Below are 20,601 nucleotides of genomic sequence, written 5' to 3' on the forward strand. Positions count from 1 at the left end.
GCCTGCAACATAGAAAACTGCAGAGCTGAAGCCATGGCCACAAGAAACCCCCTGTTCAATGGCACAGCCCTTTAGAGTCCCAAAAGACAAGGATGAAATGAAGCCTTCGGTAAACTGAGAAGAAGTACGTGAAGATTGTACTCCAAACCGGGCTTTCTAAGAGGCGCATGAATATACTGCACTCTGTTTAGGAACTGAACTACATGAATCTGAGAAGTAAGCGAAAAGCAATATACCTAGCCCTTGTAACAAGCCAAGAATGGCACTAGAAGCTGAAGAGAATTGAACGCTAAGCCCTCGGCAATACACTTGTGCCAAAAAGGAACTCTGGAGTGGTTCAAACGTTAAGAAGCACCCAAGAAAGGAAAAACCTCCAAAAGGAAGCAGAAGCCACAGGAGAAGACGTCCGTAGCACCTGGATAAGAGAAGAAACAACCTGCTTCGCATAACCCTTACACGTCAGCCAAGATTTTTCAAAAAACTAGGTCGTAATACTAAAGTAGTACAAATATCCATGTTGATCGGACCCTAGGCAAGCAAAGCCGGAGATACCAGGAAACTTTTTAGTCCGGCTGTCAAAAGACTCATCAAATCCGCATAGTAAGGATGACGCCACCAATCCAGAGATTTTACAAATACTGTGCCCGGAAAGCAAGCTCGAGATGGCAAATCCAATCCATCATCAGCCAGCGGAAAACACTGAAAAAGAGAAGGCAGAGGCGAGAAAGGAGCCATGCAGCTACCCCCTCTAACTCCCACTCCCTGGGCCCGCCGAAGAAGCTAGGAAGCTTAGAATTGAGAGACGAGGCCATGAGGTCTAGGTCAAGCAGATCTCACTTCCATAAAAAGAGCTATAACGCTTGAGCCACAAATCTCAATATCCAGGATGCAGAAGATTACACTATTACTAACATGCACACTTTCCAGAGCGTACACAGCGCTGTACACTGTAACATACAAGAAATGGGCCATGCTCAGATTCCGCGGAGAGAAAGTCTATCCAAACTCTTATCCTGATCCATAAAAGAATCTGCCAACAGAAGACGAAGATGAGAGTCCACCCATTGAAGCAGAACAACTTCACCTGCCAACTGAATACAACACCTACTGCCCAAGCTGTAGAGAAATACCCCCATCCTAATACTGACCAAAAGGACCCTCAGTGGCAATCCAGAAGAATGATCTGAAGCTCCAGAAAGGTAGCCTGACCCTGCTCAAGAGTAGAAGAATGAACAAGTACTGAGTCGCCTCTGAAGACCAGACTCCTGGAGCTGAGGATGGAAGCCACCGAGCCCACCAACCCGACAGCCCGGGATGGTCGGTGGTCATGAGCTAGTCCAGCAAAGACTGAGGCATGTCTTGAAAAGAGGAATCGCGCCGAGCCACCAAATCATACAGAGCGATGCAGAAGGAGCATACCAAATAATTGGAGCCCTGAGATACCGAGAACCACCGGAACAAAAGCGACTGCTGTAGCGTAAGAAGGGGAAATCAAGCCGAAGTCCCCAGTGGAGTCAGCAATATGGATCCCAGAAACTGTACAGAATCCCATACTCTTGGTCATGGTAAGCGAAGAAGAATACCAATCTGAGACCGAGACCCCACGCCCAAGTCTCCGGAAAGAAACACATGTCTCTCCTATATGAATAAAAACATCACCCCGATATACCTATAAATAGTACAGGAGAAAAGAGCGCTGTGCAAATTCGAAGATGCACGTGTAAAGAACTGAGGAAAAGATACCACCCTTTTCGTGTCAGTCAAATGGCCCGACTGGAAGTCGTCCGAATCAAGCAGGCAGTCAAGAAGAAATTAGTTGAATCGCCTGGTAGCGCCAAAACGGTACCACCGCCCACATCACCTAAAACGTTCGTGAAGCCTTGGGTAGGCAAAATGGCATGTGCCAAAACCGAAAGTGCTGCTCCAAGAGAGGCAGGCAAACCAAGTGCCGATTCGGAGTCCATAGAGAAAATGTAAATATACTCCCAGGTTGTCTGCAGAAATGTGTAACCCCGAGAAACTAATTCAGCAGAATGGGATCCAGCCTGCCCAATGCCCCCGTCTCGGGCACCATGCAGTAAGTGGAACAATGTCCCTTAGTTCCCGAAGAACTACAAGAACTGTTCCGAGGATCAGTAACACTGAAAAGGGAAACACAAAACATAGAGACTCCAAGAACGAATTGGAAACCTGAGGAGGATGCAAAGTTGCAAGCATCCTGAAAAATCTTCACAGCCCCCTGACCTGACATTATAGCGTCTTCTCCCTCATGAGAAAGCCTGAAGAGTCATTGGAAGAAGTCAAGATCCCCTCAGAATGAAGTGCAGAAGGTCAGGGAATGGCAGGATGAGACTGTAGGATCTGCAAGAAGATTCTCCTAGGAAAAATCAAGTTTCACAATGTAAAGAGGAATATACTGGAACCATGAAAACAGTACTAACCCCATGCAACATGAGCGAAATACATATGTCCTTTAAAGTGAATATGTACTAGACTCAATCAAAATGCTGCATCTACCGCCCCGTGGAAAACAACAGCATCCTTACAGGTATAAGACAAAGCTCACATTGCTAATGAGAGCTTCAGGGATGAGGCTAACAGTCACATAGCACGTGATCCTCCGCGGGTTTGATAGAATAGGTAACTGGCTCCTGGTTAAAAGGAGCTGTACAGCAATTCCTCTCTGGTCGGTGGGCCCGTCTAGCATGTGCCATGAGAAAATGGTGACAGGAGAAACCAGCGTGATAAGCATGGAAATCTGAAGTCCAGGCCCCCTCAGAAATAGAGAAAGAGAGTCCTGGCCGCAGGAAGATGCGCAGTGTCATTATGCCCATAGAGACAGCCCGAACTTGGAAACTGTTTGTACTACCTTTAGGCATATATATCCTGTGCCACTACTAAACACATGCAGCTCATCACAGAGGCCCAAATAAGGACAGTTACCAAGAGACAAAGGCTCAATCTGCAGGGACCCCAAGAGAGACAATGAGATACATGTGTGAAATACAGGGCACTATCTTACTGCTGATCTCACTGTGCCGTGAGTTGCCGTATGTCGCCCCAGTCCGGAGACAAACTGAGACTGAGTGATTAAATAATTTTTTATTGAGCAGAAAACTAGTGATCCAATATATCTTACAATAAGCAGAGCTCAATCATACATTTTAATCATCCCCTCCCACCCTGACTCCCCCCATCCCCCCTGTCCGGAGTCCCAAAGAAACTAACTCAAATATACAAACAACTAATTAGACATATATCAATAATTCAAAATACGGCTTATAGACATAGATGTCATAGTATTCCAAAATGGTTCCCATGTAGCCGTAAAGTAGAGACCTCCTGTTGAGGAGAGGTCAGGGACACTTCGACGTTCCCAGGCTAGCAAGGTAATCATCTGAGAACTCCACAAGAAAAGCGTTGGAACAGTTGGTTCTAACCACAGCAGCAAAATACATTTTAAAGCAGACAGAATTGACCATCGCAAAAAGGTCCTAGCTGAGACTGAGTAACCTAGCACAGGTCAGAGTCTCTCTGGTAAACCCCTTGAGTGCTAACCCCAGAGTCCGATTAAACAAGCAGCTTCCTTCAAGGGAGTACAGCAGGAACACAGACATAGACATATAAAGCTTGTCCCAAAGCTGGTGAAACACATACAACTTGTCTGAACCGGAAAGGAGAGAAGCCCCGGCATACCCTGACCAAAGTCAGCTGGAAGCAAACTACCGGAACGCTGCATCTCTCCCGCCATCGCCGGAGACCCAAGCGCACGCCTGATTCTCACTGACACGTGGCCGCTGCATCAACGCTCCTAGAAACATAGTCGGATTCAAGCCCCGCAAAATTTACCCTGCCGCGGCTTGCATAGAAAGAAAATCAGACTCAGGGAATAACCAGAAGAACGGCCCACAGCGCCGGAAAAAACATGTCCCATCTCATGCGCGCTGCTATAAACCGGCACCTGCACAATCAGCTGCACATGGCCGTGACAAACACCGATGAAAGAGAGCCTCAGAATAAACAGGACTACTGCTACACTGAAACCCAACAATGAGAACAAGTGCGAGCATGAAATTGCACCGCTACTGCCGCACTGTAACCAACAAGGAAACCAAGCGCGTGCATGCAAAGGGCGGGAAGTCCCAAACCCAACAATGAGAACAAGTGCGAGCATGAAATTGCACCGCTACTGCTGCACTGTAACCAACAAGGAAACCAAGCGCGTGCATGCAAAGGGCGGGAAGTCCCAGCTCCCTCCACGGATTTCTAGTCATAAAACTTAGCCTCAATAAAATATCCATGCCTTAAACGTATGTTGACCAAACCCACAGTACTAAGACTCCCAAACAGAACCTGAAGTTCAACCGACAGTAAAAAACCAGACATACTCACAAGCTTGTTGTTAGGGCCGGTTGAAGCCAGTTAAAGCTGGTTGATCAGCAGTAACCGAGCAGAATGGAGGAACTGTGATCTTTTTTTTTTTTTTTTACAGAGAAGGGAAAGAAGAAAAAAATTGAGACCCAGTCAGACCCTCTATCACTGGAGGGAGGGTGAGGCAGGGACCTGGGGGGGCCCAGGTGTAACCCCTAAAGCCGGACCCCTAAACCGTTCAGCCGGACACCCCTGTCTCACTGAAGAGAAAATCTCAACAGGAGAAATAGCATTGCCAGCTCACTGAAGAGAAACCTCAACAGGAGAAAATAATTTTCCAGTCACAGCCAGAATTCAGGAGCTAGTTGAAAAGCGACCTTTTCCTGCTGGGAGATAGAGAATACTGGATAAACAGGAGGAGTGCCAGCCAAAAGGACCACCTGTTAATCAGTTTCTCTATCTCCGCCTGATGGTAGATGTGAGCTATCCCATTGGTCTCTGGATTCATCTGCTGCTGTTGCTAGGGAAATTTAAGTTTGCTTGAAATGATGGACTTAAAGTAAAAATAATTTCTAACTGGGATTCTGAAAAGTTTGGAGCCATCTTGTCCAGGTGCTGTGGTATAAAGGCACCTATTGCAGGGGCATGGCTGGGTGTGCCAGAAAAAGGACTGAGCCAGTTTGCCTTCAGACAGTGTTAAGTAAAAGGATAAAAGACATGGCCAAACAGATGCAGCTAAGGCAAATACACAAAAGCATAGCTGGAGAAAATCTCATGACCTTAGCGAGATAAAGACGGCCCTGCTCTGTGAGGCACTACTATATGATTGGATATGAGAAAAAGACTGCCCCTGAGTTTTGATGCATCCTGGGAATCCTCCCCACATCTATAAAAGCAGGGATACCATGTGGGGTTCAGTCTCTTTCCATCTTCCTTCGTGCTGGACCAAGCTGCAACCTCTGCAAACATGTGCTTCTAAAAATGTGTTTTTTCGGGCAATCCTGTGGCCTTCTAAGGACTTTTCAGCTAGCATATGTGAATAAATGTAATCATTCAGTCTTAGAGAGAAATTTTGTCTGTGTATGTCTATTAATTCTTTGCTTAAAGATCCTATCTGTAAACTGCTTCTTCCGGCTTGGTTGTAATTTTATACCTGTTCTAAAAAGAAAAACTTTCAATTTGCTTATAAATGTTCTGGGTCTTCGTCCTTAAAATAGATATTCATATATATATTTAATTATTAATCAAGCAAGCTAACTTCCCCCCCAAATTAATATTTCTTTCTAAAATATATTCCTCTCTATGAAAGTGATATAATTTATTGGTGGAGATTAATAATAATTTTTATAACAACCTAATGTACAAACTCCTGTGTTTATGTAACAAAAATCAAATCCTTGACCTGGATTACGAATATAAAAAAGTTTTTCATAGGGTTCCATTACCATATCAAATGTATAGGTCTTCTTTCCTAGTTTTTCATTAATTCCTCCAGTACGAACAGCGACTTCTTTCCTGATACAATCACATTCCAGCACAGAATATGAATTCACTTTGCGCTCTGTCAAGTTGAAAGGCCTAAGAAAAAGGAGCACCATCAAGCATTAAAAGCAGCAAGTCAGAAGAGAGTGCTAAAAATATGTCAATATACAATCATTTCTCCAGTTCTCTGAATACACCTAACCTGTCAGGTTTTCAGAATACCCACAATGAACAATGAATGGGTTAGACTTGCATATAATCAAAGCAGAGCAAAGAGATTACAGTAAGTTCTTACCTTGCTAATATCTTTCCTAATAGGTATGTGTGTCAAGCCGAAGGAATCCACTCTGGTTTTTGAATCTCTCCCAACTTCACAGATGGCATTGCTGCTCCCTACAGTTAGTTCCAAAGCTCTAGAAACAGATGGCTTTCTGCGTTTGGCCAAATAAATGAGTTTTCCCCAAAAGAAGAAATCAATTTAGGACTCTGGGTCAGTTGCCAATAAATTGTTTTAATTTTTACCTTTTCTTTGGTAAACCAGAAATTTAAAGTAAACAAAACATTTAATTCAGCCATACTTCACAAAAAGGTAAGTATGATACAAAAATAATACAACAAAAAAAGAGATTCACTTTTAAAGGATCCCTGAAGCCAGTCAGAGTGGGAGAGCTTAAATGCAATCTGCCAGGTCTCTCTCTCCCTCTTAGACCAAAGGCTGGGCTTCACACTACAAAGTTTTATAGCCCTTTTCCAATATGCATTCTATCAAAGTCAATTTATTACTCTGATCCCATGGTAACTAAATTCAGTCTTGTTCCCTCTACCCCAATGTGAAAACATCTGTCGACACCTAAAAACATTTTATTGCCCTCTTACCATGAGAATCTGGGGGCCCACCCCACTTTCCCATCTTTGGTTATCTGTAAAAAGGCATGTGTCTGACTCAAATTTCCTTCTAGGTGTTGAGTATCGGATGTGCCATGCATGGGGTCCTTGCATTCCATTTACAGGCCTGTTCTCTAGGTTCCCAAGACAAGCATGACCAGAGTGCTGAATTGTATGTATGTAATACCAATAATTAATAATTTTATAATTCTCTCAATGTGAAAGAAGGATATGGGGAAACTCCCAGATGAACAAGTCTGTTATAATTTCAGAGTAGAACAAACATGTTAACAATGAACAAAATCAACACAACGCAACAAGCATGCCAAACATATATTTATGGAGCTCAAATACACCAAAAGTGACCTAGCACTAGAGTATATTTTTTATAAAGATCTGACTAGCATCAAACTGTTAGGTTTGAATATGAACATTCTGAGTGAGACAGGCAGGTGCAGAAAATAAACAGGGTGGGAGTCCAGAATGACACACCTATCTCCTTAAAAAAAATAAAAATAAATACTATCAAGGTAAGAACCTAATCGCTTTTTCTACTGCAATAAGCGTGTCATTCTGGATGAACCAAAAGCAGTCCCAGAAATCTAGGATGGGACCACTGTGCTGGCTCGTAACACTGATGACCCAAAAGCAGAGTCCTCCCTTGTTACCACATCCAAGTTGTAGTCAATGTCACAGGTAGCCAATTACTATTTGACTCTTGGGCCCAAGGCACCATACCCAGCTGTGGTTCTGAACTGGAAATACAAATAAAAGCAGGAAACTTTTAGAGGAAAAAAGAATTCCAGAACAGACAGGTCAAACTTGGCCAAGTTACAAAGAAACAGAAAAAACCATTTGGACTACCAAGTCTGATACTGAAGAGTATGAGAATTATATGATTTGATTAACTGAATACAAATCACTCTGAAAACATTCATAGCCACTTTATAGAACTTATTAGTAAAGCATTGAATCATCCTAAAGAATTATTCCATACGGTGAGATATTTGACAAATATGGGGGAGGGAAGGTGCCTCAGGAAGGAGGGTGTCTTGGGGCGAATCAATATGCATGCTATTTGGATAATAGTATTTCCCAACTCCCCATTAATCCTATAACCCTGGAAATTACTGTGGTCACAGTTGATGGGAGTAAAACAATGGGATACCTTTTGTGTAGTCACAGAGGGGGAAGTATGTAATATTATTAGGAAACTGACACCTATAAGGTCCATGCATGATCCCTGTAATACTCAAGTTGTGCGGTCGATGGCTGAGGGAGTTGCTTTTTTTGTGACTTCAATTGTAAATAAATCTTTTGTTGATGGTCTTTTTCCTGAGGTATGTAAAGAAGAGACAGCGACACTAATATTAAAGAAGAGTGGGTTAGATACTGAGCAAATGGCTAATAGGCCTATATCAGTTGTCCCTTTTCTTGGGAAAGGGATTGAAAAATTGGTATTGAACCAATTGGAAGAGTACATTCAAGAAGTTGGTTGCATAGATTCATGTCAGTATGGTTTTCGTAGGGTGCATAAGTGTTGAATTTTTGTTGCTGTCAGTGATGGATACGTTAAAGAAAGGTCAGAATGGGCGATGTTCTTTTTGTTTGATTTCACTTGATGTATCTGGAGCTTTCAACACTGTTAATCTTTCTGCAATGCTTGCTAAAATTGAAGAACTTAGGCATTCAAGGAAAAGTGTTGCGAGTGGTTTTAGACATATTTTGACCAGTAGATCATTCTGTGTGAAAGGAGGACAGAGGGTCTCAGAGAAGAAAAAAAAAATTAGTAGAGGTGTGCCCCAGGGTTCAGCCCTATTGATGGTGATATTGAAATAAGATTGACTGAATGCCCCAACATGGTTTGAAGCTGAATGTGAAGAAAACAGAAGAATTTATTATCTGCATAAATGGTATTCCAGGATTCAATAAACATTTCCACAAGACAATCTTTGTTTGCTCCAAGATTGTCTACAACTGCTCCCCATAATTTTCAAATATTGGCCAGTTTTATGGAAGGCTATGACTGGCACCTTGAGGTTTTGTAGAAATCTGCTGCAATTTAGAAAATTGCTCAAAACCTCTCTTTTTGCTGGTTAGCATTTTGCCTCTTTGAAAGTGATGTTGCTGAAAATGATGTTTATCTCTTTTAAGACCATTATAATGTATTATTAGTAATGCTGATCCCTAATTTTCATCTTCTTGTATGTGGTTCTTTTAAAATGTACAGTGGTACCTCGGAATCTGAACGCCCCAGAACTCGAACAACTTAGAATCCAAACTTTTTTTTTTTTAGTAAATTTTGTCTTGGAATCCAAACACTGCTTTGGAATCCGAACTTGTGAGAGAACCCTGAATATAGCAGAAGAGCGAGAACTGGCAGATTTCAGTATTTCCTTTCCGTGAAACTCCTCAGCAGCTCCCGATCGTCTGTATACATAGGGAAAAGCCAGCTCCTCTGTGCTGTTTTGTGGGCGGCGAAGGAGAAATTAAAAGTTGCAGATGCTAGTTTGCCGGTAATAGTCGCCCCCTCCGATCTCCTGTGTAAGCCATGCTGCCAGAGAGGTGGGGAAGGTAAAAGTTTTGTGGGGGCTGGGGTGGAGAGGGAGACTGGATCTGTTGGGGCTGGGGCCCTCCCTACAGCTGCCGATCGGGCTCCTCCAGCCCCTTCTCGCCATGCCTCCTCCTCCTGTCTCTAGAAACCCTCCCAGATGCCCCGGCGATCTCCAACAGCCCCCCTCCTGTTCTCCCTGTTTGTTTTGAAGCACTTCCGATGTCCGATCCTTATTTTTTTTTTGGGCTGTACCTTTATTCCACCTCTCGGGCTGAAAATCTGTCAAATTGCTTGGAAGGGAGGGTTTCTTATTTTTATTTTCCACATTGCAAGGTTTTTCTACTCCATTTCATTTCTGCCCTTCCCTCATCTGAGAGAGCAAAACGCAAAAACAACAACAAAAAAATAAGAGGCACTTGCCTTTAAAGGGCTTCTCTAGAAACCTGTAACTGCGTGGGGGATGGCTTGCACGTAAAGTAGAAAAATCTCATGGCTAGACTATAAAAAAAATAAAATAAAAGATCAAAGTGATTCTATTGTACTGTCAATCTGAGTTTGAGGGACCAAGGAACGGATTAATCCAGTTTGTTATTTTTAATGGAAAAAATTGTCTTGAACTCGAACGTTTTAGAACTCGAAATGAGTTCGGGAACGGATTAAGTATGGATTCCAAGTTACCACTGTATACATTTAATACTATGTATTTTAAAACTGTGAGTCGCTTTGGAGAAAGCACAGTTACTTACCGTAACAGGTGTTATCCAGGGACAGCAGGCAGCTATTCACACATATGGGTGACGTCATCGACAGAGCCCGGATGCGGATGCCTCACAAGCAGACTTGCTTGAAGAAACTCGAAGTTTCGAGTCGCCCACACCGCGCATGTGCGAGTGCCTTACCGCCCAGCACAGGGCGCGTCTCCTCAGTTCATATAGCTAGCAGAGAAGCCAACAAGGGGAGGTGGGTGGGTTGTGAGAATAGCTGCCTGCTGTCCCTGGATAACACCTGTTATGATAAGTAACTGTGCTTTATCCCAGGACAAGCAGGCAGGTATTCTCACATATGGGTGACCTCCAAGCTAACCAGAATGGGATGGTGGGAGTATTGGCAATTTAGCAGAATAAATTTTGTAATACTGTTTGGCCAAACTGTCCATCCCGTCTAGAGAAAGTATCCAGACAATAGTGAGAAGTGAAGGTATGAACCGAGGACCAAGTAGCTGAGGAAAGCTACTGAAGCTGCCATTGCTCTGACTTTATGGGCTATGACTTTATTGTGAAGGGGTAATCCAGCCTGGGCATAGCAGAAAGAGATACAAGCCGCCATCCAGTTGGAGATGGTACGCTTAGAAATAGGATGGCCCAACTTATTTGGATTGAAGGAAACAAAAAGTTAAGGAGCAGTTCTGTGTGATTTGGTGCGTTCCAAGTAGAAGGCCAAAGCACGTTTACAGTCCAGAGTATGAAGAGCTGATTCTCCAGGGTGAGAATGAGGCTTCGGAAAAAACACTGGAAGTATGATGGATTGGTTGAGATGAAATTCTGAGACCACTTTAGGTAGGAATTTCGGATGAATACGAAGAACAACTTTGTCATGATGGAACACCGTGAATGGTGGGTCAATAACTAAAGCTAGCAGCTCACTAACTCGTCAAGCAGAAGTGAGGGCAATGAGAAACACCACTTTTAGATGAGCCTTATCAATTGGTTCAAATGGAGGCTTCATGAGCCGAGTAAGGACAACATTGAGGTCATAAACCACAGGAGGCGGATTGAGAGGAGGTTTGATATTGAAAAAGTCCTTTCATGAATCTGGAAACCACCGGATGAGCAGAGAGGGGTTTCCCTTCAATAGGCTGATGGAAAGCTGCAATTGCACTGAAATGGACTTGGGTAGATGTAGACTTGAGGCCAGAATTGGATACGTGCAAAAGATAGTCCAAAACAGAAGATAAGGAGGAATGCTGAGGCTCCTTATGATCAGAAAAACACCATGTAGAAAATCTAGTCCATTTTTGGTGATAGCATTGTCTAGTTGTAAGCTTTCTAGAAGCTTCTAAAACATCTCTTACAGATTGAGAAAACTGAAGAGTGGTTATGTTGAGAGGTACCAGGCTGTCAGGTGTAGAGACTGCAGGTTGGGATGAAGCAGAGATCCTCAACTCTGTGTAAGCAGAGAAGGAAAAACTGGTAGAAGGTATGGTTCCCTGCTGCTGAGTTGAAGTAGAAGGGAGTACCAGGGTTGTCTCTGCCACCGAGGAGCAATTAGAATCATGGTGGCATGATCGTTTTTCAATTTGACCAGAGTCTTGAGAATGAGAAGGAATGGAGGAAATGCATAGAAGAAAAGATTCGTCCATTACAGAAGAAAAGCATCTGCCTCGAGGCGGTGAGGAGAGTATATCCTGGAGCAGAACTGAGGCAGTTTATAGTTGTGGGGAGTTGCATAAAGGTCTATGAAAAAATGTGGCGAAGAGGCGAGGAATGGAGAGTCCATTCGTGAGGTTGCAGGAGACGACTCAAGTTGTCCGCCAAGCAATTCTGAGCCCCTTGAATGTAAGCTATCTGACCTGAGGAAACAGGGGAAGATACAACAGATGACGCCGAAGCAAGAGCCGCTGCAAACGACGAAGGTCTGATGAGGCTCGAGGTGGAAGCAGTAGGCGCAGAAGGAGCCTCGATGGAAGTCGAGACCGAAGATGCTTTCGAAGTCGAGGGATCAGTAGGAGACTCCATCTCGAAAAGCTTGTCCACCAGAATGCAACGACACTTGAAAGCACGAGGCTGAAGTGTTTGGCAAAGCAGGCACGACCTAGGATGATGTTTTGGCCCAAGGCACTTGAGGCAGCGTCCGTGAGAGAAATCGCGCGCTGACACTTGCTACACCTCTTAAAGCCTGTAGCAGGCCGGGACATAGACGGAAAAATAGCCGCAGCAAAGTCAAAGCCCTCGGGCTGCGGCTGAGCGGCCTGTCCCGGAAAACGAATGGAAGAAGAAAAAAAATTTTTTTAAAAACTAAAATAAAAGAAATAAAACAACAGTGATTCGTGAGGAAAAACACACAAACCGCGGTTGAGAGAAGGCACAAAGTGAACGAAGTTAAACACAGAGAGTCAAAGATGGACTTCTCGGCTCCACAGAAAACTGAGGAGACGCGCCCTATGCTGGGCGGGAAGGCACTCGTGCATGCGCAGTGCGGATGACTCAAAACTTCGAGTTTCTTCAAGCAAGTCTGCTTGTGAGGCGTCCACATTAGAGAGCTGAACGGGGACGACGGGAATCCCGCGGGAACCGCGGGTTCCCCCTAGGGTTGCAGGGATCCTGCAGGATTGGATTGCATTTGAGCCGCGAGGCTCATCTTCTTTTCCCTACCTCCTCTGTTGCAGCACACAGCCGACCGTAAGTCTTCCGATGTCAGCACTGACATCGGAGGGAGGGCGTAAGCAAAGCCCTCCCTTCCTCCGACGTCAGCGCTGACATCGGGAAGACTTCCGGTCAACTGTGTGCTGGCAGGGCAGATAGGGGAAAGAAGACGAGCCTTGCGGCTCGAGCTCCATTTTGCTTGCAGATGAGGGCTGGGAGGCACAATTGTATTAGCTAATTTTTCTTCTGTTGTCCCAGCATCAGAAGGTCTACAGCAGCTTTAAGAAATATGGTCATCAATAGTTTAAGGAGAGGCTCTTTGAACTCCAACCCAAATATTTTGGTGGCATCGACATTAGAGCTACTCTGGATGTTGGGAATGCATTGACACTTCCTTTTGAGATTAAACCTTAATAGAAATAATTAAAATAGATCATTGCCAGTTTCAAAGAATTCCACTGTATCAGTACCACTACCCCAAATAACCAGAGGCTCACCTCCCAGGCCGGGCCCCACCAGTGCCATTAGCACACCTGCTCCAAGCTACACCCCCCCCTGAAATTGCCACAGGAACGATCCTCAAGGCCCCACCGCTGGGAGGCAGAACACAAAAGGGGGAGGGAGTGCGTTTTTGGCACAAGGCATGAACTTGGGAGAGAAGATGGAGGAAGGGAGGGAAAGAGGTGGGGGAGGGAGTGCTTTAGGGACACAAGGCATAAACTTGGGAAAGAGGATGGAGGAAGGGAGGGAAAGATGTTGAGGTGGGGGAGGGAATGCGTTTTTGGACACAGAAGGCAAGGACTTAGGAGAGATGAAGGGAGGGAAAGATGGTTGTATACATGGGAATGGAAGAAAGGAAAATTTTTGGTCATAGGGAGGGAGTTAGGTACAGATGAGGGAGAAATATTGTGGTGGAAAGGGAACAGTGGGACAGATTGAAATGGATGCAAGAGGGAGGAATGTTGGACATAGTGGTGAAGGGAATGGAGGAAGAGATGTGGCATGGTGCTGGAGAGGGGTGATAGAAGTAAAAATGTTGGTCATGGGGCTAGTGGGCAGGCATGAAAGATGAGAAATGCTGGACCATGGTAGGAGGAACCAATGGACAGCAGCAGAAGAATTTACAGAAGATGGGAAAGCAGAAAAAAGAAACTGGGACCAACTTTATGGAAAAATAAGTCTCCAGACAACAAAGGTAAAAAACGGAATTTGACTAAAATATGTTAGCTTTGGGAAATGTATATAGCAGATGTCTTTGTATTGTGTACAAAAGAAAAGGAAATGCATTTCTGTTTTCATTTCTACAGTGTTTGAAGTACTTGCTGACCCTTGCTGTGACTGGTGAGGATCCCCAAGCACCGCCAACAGAGGACCTCCTCTAGAGAGGCCAGAACTCCCCTCCACCAAGCACAGCAGTCGCTGGCAACATTCATGAGCAACATTCATGAGCTTGGCAAAAGGGATCCCCGGCCAACTGCAAAGGAAGTCCTCAACTGACAGCTTGGGGGTTCTTATCAGCTGAGTATTTATATTTACATTAGAGGCTCTGGTAGAAACCCGTTTACAAAGTATGTATTCTTCCCAATTAATATTTTCAAATTAATAAAGTCTCTTTGCTTATTTGTAAATGGGTTTCTACCAGAGCCTTTAATTCAGTAGAATAATTAAATGAAATAACTATTTCTGAAGTTTATAGGGACGGGTGGGGACGGAGGGGATTCCTCGCAGGGACGGGTGGGATTCCTGTCCCCGCGCAACTCTCTAGTCCACATCTGGGCTTCGTCGATGATGTCACCCATATGTGAGAATACCTGCCTGCTTGTCCTGGGATAAAAGTGGATTATAAATTTTTTAAAATAAATAAAATAAAATAAATGATAGTAGAGAGGAAGGATGAGGCTAACGGGACAGAGAATGTTCATATCCTGGGAGAAGAGTTAAAGGTAAAAGAGCATGTTACAGTTTTGGGTGTCTGTTCAGACTCTGCCTTGACTATGGGGAAGCAAATTGGGAGTGTTATTCAGAAAGGTTTTGATCATCTTTGTATGCTGTATAGGCTGAAACCACTCTTGACTACTTATGATTTTCGAACTGTGGCCCAATCTTTGCTCTTGACAAGAATGGACTACTGTAATTCTTTGTTTTTGGGCCTGGCTAAGATGAAGCTGAAAGCTCTACAAGTGCTTATGAATTCTGCAGCTAGGATGATTAGTGGGGTTGTGAGGACAGCATATTTAACCTCCACATTGAAAAGTTTGCACTGGCTACCGATTGAGCAAATAATTCAATTCAAAGTGTTATCATTGGTACATCAGATTGTATATCAAACTGCACCATATTGGTTTCAGCTCCTTTGGGAGGTTTATAAACCTCCTAGAGCATTCGTACCGAGGGGGACATGAAACTGGTAGCATTGACAGTTGACAATGTAAGATATGTGGCAACTCAACTTCAAATGCTTTCTATTGCTGGGATGTCAGATTGGAATAAGCTAACTGGCCAACTAAGATTATATGCAGATCATTATAGCTTTAAGATGTTGAAAACCAAGCTGTTTGTAGATGCATACCTCTGATTTGTCTTTCCTGAAATTGTTTGGGTATTTGGTAACAAATAACCTTATATTATTGATGGATCTGTAGATTGCATTTCTTGAGTTTTGATATTGTTTTCAAGAGTGATTTGTATTATTTGTTTTTGCCTTATGTATGTTTATATGGAAATCACTGAGACTCTAGGCAGTATACAAAATTTTTAAATAAAAATAAGTCTGCCTATTTACACCTATTTTATCACAATTAAGTTTTGTCATACCCTTACTCTTGCCACTAAGATCCCTCATCATCTATCCCATACACACAAATTCTGCCAAAAGTTTGAGCTTATAAACTCTTCATGAAGGTTGTATTCCCATCCCATCCCCTTTTGTTTTATATTTACCACCCTTGAGTTTCATGTCCACCCATTCTTCTTAATGTTTCCATTCCATGGAAAAAATCTTGCTTCACTGAAGTTTGCTGGATCTTTGAAATTTATATCAGCTCTTTCCCTTCTTGAAATGAATATCTGGTCTTGTCTATATACCATTTGGGTATCTCCCTTCAAACTGTCTTTCAAAATTGTCCTTTCAATTATTTATTTATTTATTGTTGTTTTTCCTTTATCTGTGAGGCTGCCCTGTTTATCCTATGGTGTTTCCAGCTGATTTTCTCACCGAATGAATGGAGTGAAGGCCTTTTTGTGCTACCTGAGTCTATTGAACTGCTATTGTACGCTTTACTGTGCTCAGTTTGCCTATTAATGAAAGGAGTCATACAAATATTGTTTTTGCATGTTGGTGGAGTTTTTTGATGACCAATGATAAGTGAACTTACTGGCTTTCAGCTTGTGCTATGTTAAGTTCTATGATACTTATGTGAGGTCTTTTTTCTCCAACTTTTATGCTTGTATACGTATGGTCTTTCCTTAATAGAAGAGGATAGAATACAAGAATTTATACTGATGTCTATTCTGCCTGGTGTATATATTATTGGTAATTGAAAATCACCCATTATTATTACTGCATACTTGTTCCTCCTATATGCCACCCTATATCTACCAGCAGGGAAGACTCGCTCTGCGAGAGCAAAGGCAAGAAGATTGATCCATCACCTTCTGAATCTCTGTCAGAAAGATTCACAGGATCTCGATTTGCCTGTCTATATTCTCATAGTGCCTCTGATGTGCCATGGGAAGCCAAGCCCCTCCTCTTCCCCCAATCCCCCCGTGTAACCCCTGGCTCGCTGCCAGATTTCATATGAGTATCCTGGTTATCCAAATAAGCTCTCCACATAAAATTAATGAATTCAGGAGAATGTGCATTACTAAGCACCAGCGAGTCCCCTTTAGGTAACTCTGCCTTACGTCTCTTGGGCTCTGCAGCATCCACGCTCAGAGTATGCTGCTGTTCAAGGGCTCTGGAAGATATTTTCTCCCGGCAGACAACCCATAATGGTTCCTCAGCCCTATAGACCAAAAAAAAAAAGGCTAAGCTGGACGCTCCTGCCTCCCCTTCACATGCTGCACAGCACATGGTGAAAAGGCACTCTTCAAGCAACCATCCAGAACAACTCTGGCTATAATTTGGGGGTAAAAGAGCCCAAGAACTCTAGCCCTGCCAGTTTTGAGGCAAAATGAGTTGATTTGAAAGTTCTAGAGAATTGCGGAGGGGAGGGGGAAGAGAAGTGAAATCCAAGATGGCTGCCGCAGCATGTTAGCACCAAAGGAAAAATTATGTTCTTACCTGTTAATTTTCTTTCCTTTAGACGCAGCAGATGAATCCAGAGACCAATGGGATAGCTCACATCTACCAGCAGGCGGAGATAGAGAAACTGATTAACAGGTGGTCCCATTGGCTAGCACTCCTCCTGTATTGGTAGTATAGTTCCTTGCCCAAGCATCTGGAACCATCAATATGCATATCATGTAAAAAACTTATTTTCCCTAACAAGTCTCAAAAGGCAATAATACAGAATACAACCATCAATAAGAAATCACGAAAGTTGTAAAAGAAAAAACCAACAATATCCAGAAAGGGTGGGGCTCTGGATTCATCTGCTGCGTCTTAAAGGAAAGAAAATTAACAGGTAAGAACATAATTTTTCCTTCCTTAGCAACAGCAGCAGATGAATCCAGAGACCAATGGGATGTAGCAAAGCAATCCTCAATCCGGGTGGGAAGCAAACGCGCCTCCGCACAAAATGCATCCACTGAATGCGCCCCCACATCCAACCATTAAAGTGGAGAGAAAGCACTCTCGGAAGACCAAGTAGCCGCGAGATAAAACTCCTCTAAAGAAAAAAAGCTCTGGCCCGAGTCCAAGAAGCCATCGCTCTGGCGGAATGGTCATGAAGGGCTTCCGCCAACCACGATCCTGCCATCAGGCAAGCGTAAAGAACGTCCTCCCGGACTCATCGAGCAACGGAGGCTCTGGACGCCGCCATACGGTCGAGGCACCCCTGGAAGAAAAGGAATCTAAACAAAAAGTCGTTAGAAACCTAGCTCGCAGAGAACACAATACACATTAAAAAAAAAAGCAGCGAATAAAGGCACGTCACCCCAGTTCTTCTCTCAGGATGAAGGAAGGGAAAGGGAGAGTGGCAGAAAAGAAAGGATGACACCTCCTTAGAAAGAAAATGCGGTACCGTCCGAATTGACCCCCCAGATATCGGACATCAGAAAGAGGAATCCCCGCTGAACAAGGCCAGCAACTCAGAAAACCGCCGAGCCGAAGCCACGGCCACAAGCAATCCCATGTTGAACGGCACAGTCTTTTAGAGTCACAAAAGACAAGGATGAAAGGAAGCCTTCGGGAAACTGCGAAGAAGTACCTCAAGACTGTACTCTGGACAGGGCTGTCGAAGAGATGTACGAATAAACCGTACTCTCTCTCGAGGAACTGAACTACAGGAAGCTAAGAAACAAGTGAAGAGCAAGATACCTAGCCCATGCTAGAAGCTAAAAATGGCACTTGACACTGAAGGGAATTGAACGCTAAGCCCTTGGCAAGACACCTGTGTCAAAAAGGAACTCAGCCAAAAAGGAAAGAATAGAACACCTAAAAGCCAGGCAGAGCGCCAAGGCAGAGAAACACCCAAGAAGGAAAAGCCTCCAAAGTGGAGTCTAAGTCACAGGTGAAGGAGAAGTTTGTAATGCCCGGAGAAGAGAAGAAGGGTTCAGCATCGTACGACCCATAGACGTCACCTATGACAAAACAAAAGCCCAGGCCGAACACCAAAGGAGTACGAATAACCACGTTGAGCGTACCCCAGGTGAGCAAAGCCGGAAGTACCAGGAATCCCAACAGATTGGCCACTGAAAGGTATCAGATCCGCACAGCAAGGAAGGCGCAGCCAATCTGGAGATTCCCTGATTACAGTGCCCCGAAAGCGAGCTTGAGAACCAAACCCGTCCAAGCAACTGCCAGGGGTAAACATCCAAAAAAGAGAAACCAGAGGCGAGGAAGAAGCAAGCCGCTACCCCCCTCTGACTGCCACTTCCCGTGTTCGCAGAAGGAACTAGAAAACTGGGAAATTCAAGACGAGGCCAAGAGGTCCAGCTCAAGGAGAACTCACCCTGCCACAAAGAGCAGGAAACTTGAATGACGAGTTTCCACATTCCAGGACGGAGAAGATTTGTGTCCTACTACTATACGTACTTGCAAAGTGCCAAAAGACGAGCTCCGCGCTGTACAGTTGAACGTACAAAAGACGGGCCTAGCTCAGATTGTGTGGTGAGAAAGGCTATCCAAACCCTTTTCCTGACCCGAAAAATGATGCATAGACAGACGAGATTCCACCCATGGAAGGAGACCAGAACCGTACTCGCCCAACTGAGCACATCACATATTGTCCCGTCCGTGGGGAAACAGCCCTGCAAGAACACTTCCCGAAATACATGTATCGCCAAGCCGGAAGAATGGTCCGCAACTCCTGAACCCCTGACACTCATGAAATGGCCAGACCATGTTGCAGCCTAGAAGAAGGAACAAGTACCGAGTCTCCTGGTAACACCAGACTCCTTGCACTGAGGATCGAAGGCACGGAGCTCCCCAACTCGACAGCCCGGGTTGGTGGGTGACTACGCGCCAGTCCAGCCAAGACCAAGGCACACCTTGAAAAAATCAAGCTAGTGGGTCATTCCATGTCAAGTGATCAGATTCTTGGAAAGTGCCCTGCATGACCATCATGGATTTTGATGAAACTTCATATGCAGAGTCCACCATGTCTCAAACGAACTTTGGTAAAGTTTTAGTTTCGCCTGTGGAATATTTGTGGAGATATAGCCATTTGTTTGACCCCATACCACAATGAAATACAGTACGACAATGACATTCTGACAACTTTGAGACACAATATCTCCTGAGCTGTGTTTCCAAAAAAACTGAAACTTAGCTACCCTGCACAACTTTTTGAGCTCTGTTCATTGCTACCAATAACAATTTTTGCCGAGCACTGATTGAATGCCTGAATTACAGTAAACTTGGCCGAAAAAATTAGTGCTCCAAAAAAAATCAAAGTTTGACATTACTTAGCTCCCACAATAATTGAGTAATAAATGCGAAATTTGGCGCATAATGTCTCAGTACAACGTTGTTTTCAAAAGTACAATTTCAATCTCCAAGCTCTTTCCATTAGTTTACAAATTAAGTGTAAAGTTGCTAATTTGTGTAAAAAGGCCAAAAATAGGGTATTTTCAGCCTGCTTTTACAGAAAAATACCTTTTAGAAACTCTTTCAAATCAGTCTCATTAGAAAGAGCATATTTCAAACCCCCTAGAAAAGTGGACTTCATTTTTCAATGCAGGTTAACAATGGCTGAAAAAGGGGGACAAAGTTGGGAGACGTTGCCACGGCAACAACCTCTATTTCAACATAGTTCTGTCATTTTTAAAGTTACAGTTTTGTATTGACGTAGTATTACTACTACTCTATTGCGTTGGTCCATGGTGACTGTCACTACCAGTTCAAGAGTTTGAACTGGCAACCCCATCGCCATAGGGGTCACGCCCGATAGCTGTGCAATACCAGCCACGGGTGGGCCACTTCGTCCAGGTTCCCAAGCCTCGCATTTGGTTTCTTTGTCAAGGTTCCAAAGCCTTTTGTTGGTATCTTTCTGGTTCCAAAGCCAATGATTAGGGTGTCTTATCCTAGGTTCCCAAGCCTAAATTGGGTATCTTATATGGTTCCCAAGCCGAAGTGAAGTCCACTTTGATTTTAACTGCCAGCAATCTTTATAACATTCTGTTAAATTTTTGAGCCACTTTCTTCAATGCAGTTTCTGGAAATTGATATTGGCGGCCGGATGATGTAACTGAAGGGGCACAAAGCATGCAGATGAGGTGTTGCTCTGGAACCCAACAAACGTCTTGCCTTTCTGGCCAATAAAACGAATGAGCTGGACCGTGAGG

At 44.0% G+C, this 20,601-nt stretch overlaps 1 protein-coding gene across 4 annotated transcripts in view; it reads right to left on the minus strand.

Moving 5' to 3' along the window:
- Nucleotides 1-20,601, minus strand: part of KIF11 (kinesin family member 11) — a 160,656-nt gene that overhangs the window by 113,302 nt on the left and 26,753 nt on the right. For all 4 annotated transcript variants that reach the window (XM_033940197.1, XM_033940199.1, XM_033940195.1 and 1 more), the window contains exon 3: nt 5,817-5,949. In XM_033940197.1, the coding sequence (XP_033796088.1) occupies nt 5,817-5,949 (133 nt within the window). The remainder of the gene's footprint in view (nt 1-5,816; nt 5,950-20,601) is intronic.

The sequence above is a fragment of the Geotrypetes seraphini genome, chromosome 4, assembly GCF_902459505.1.
Source record: "Geotrypetes seraphini chromosome 4, aGeoSer1.1, whole genome shotgun sequence".
In the NCBI taxonomy this organism is placed as follows: Eukaryota; Metazoa; Chordata; class Amphibia; order Gymnophiona; family Dermophiidae; genus Geotrypetes; species Geotrypetes seraphini.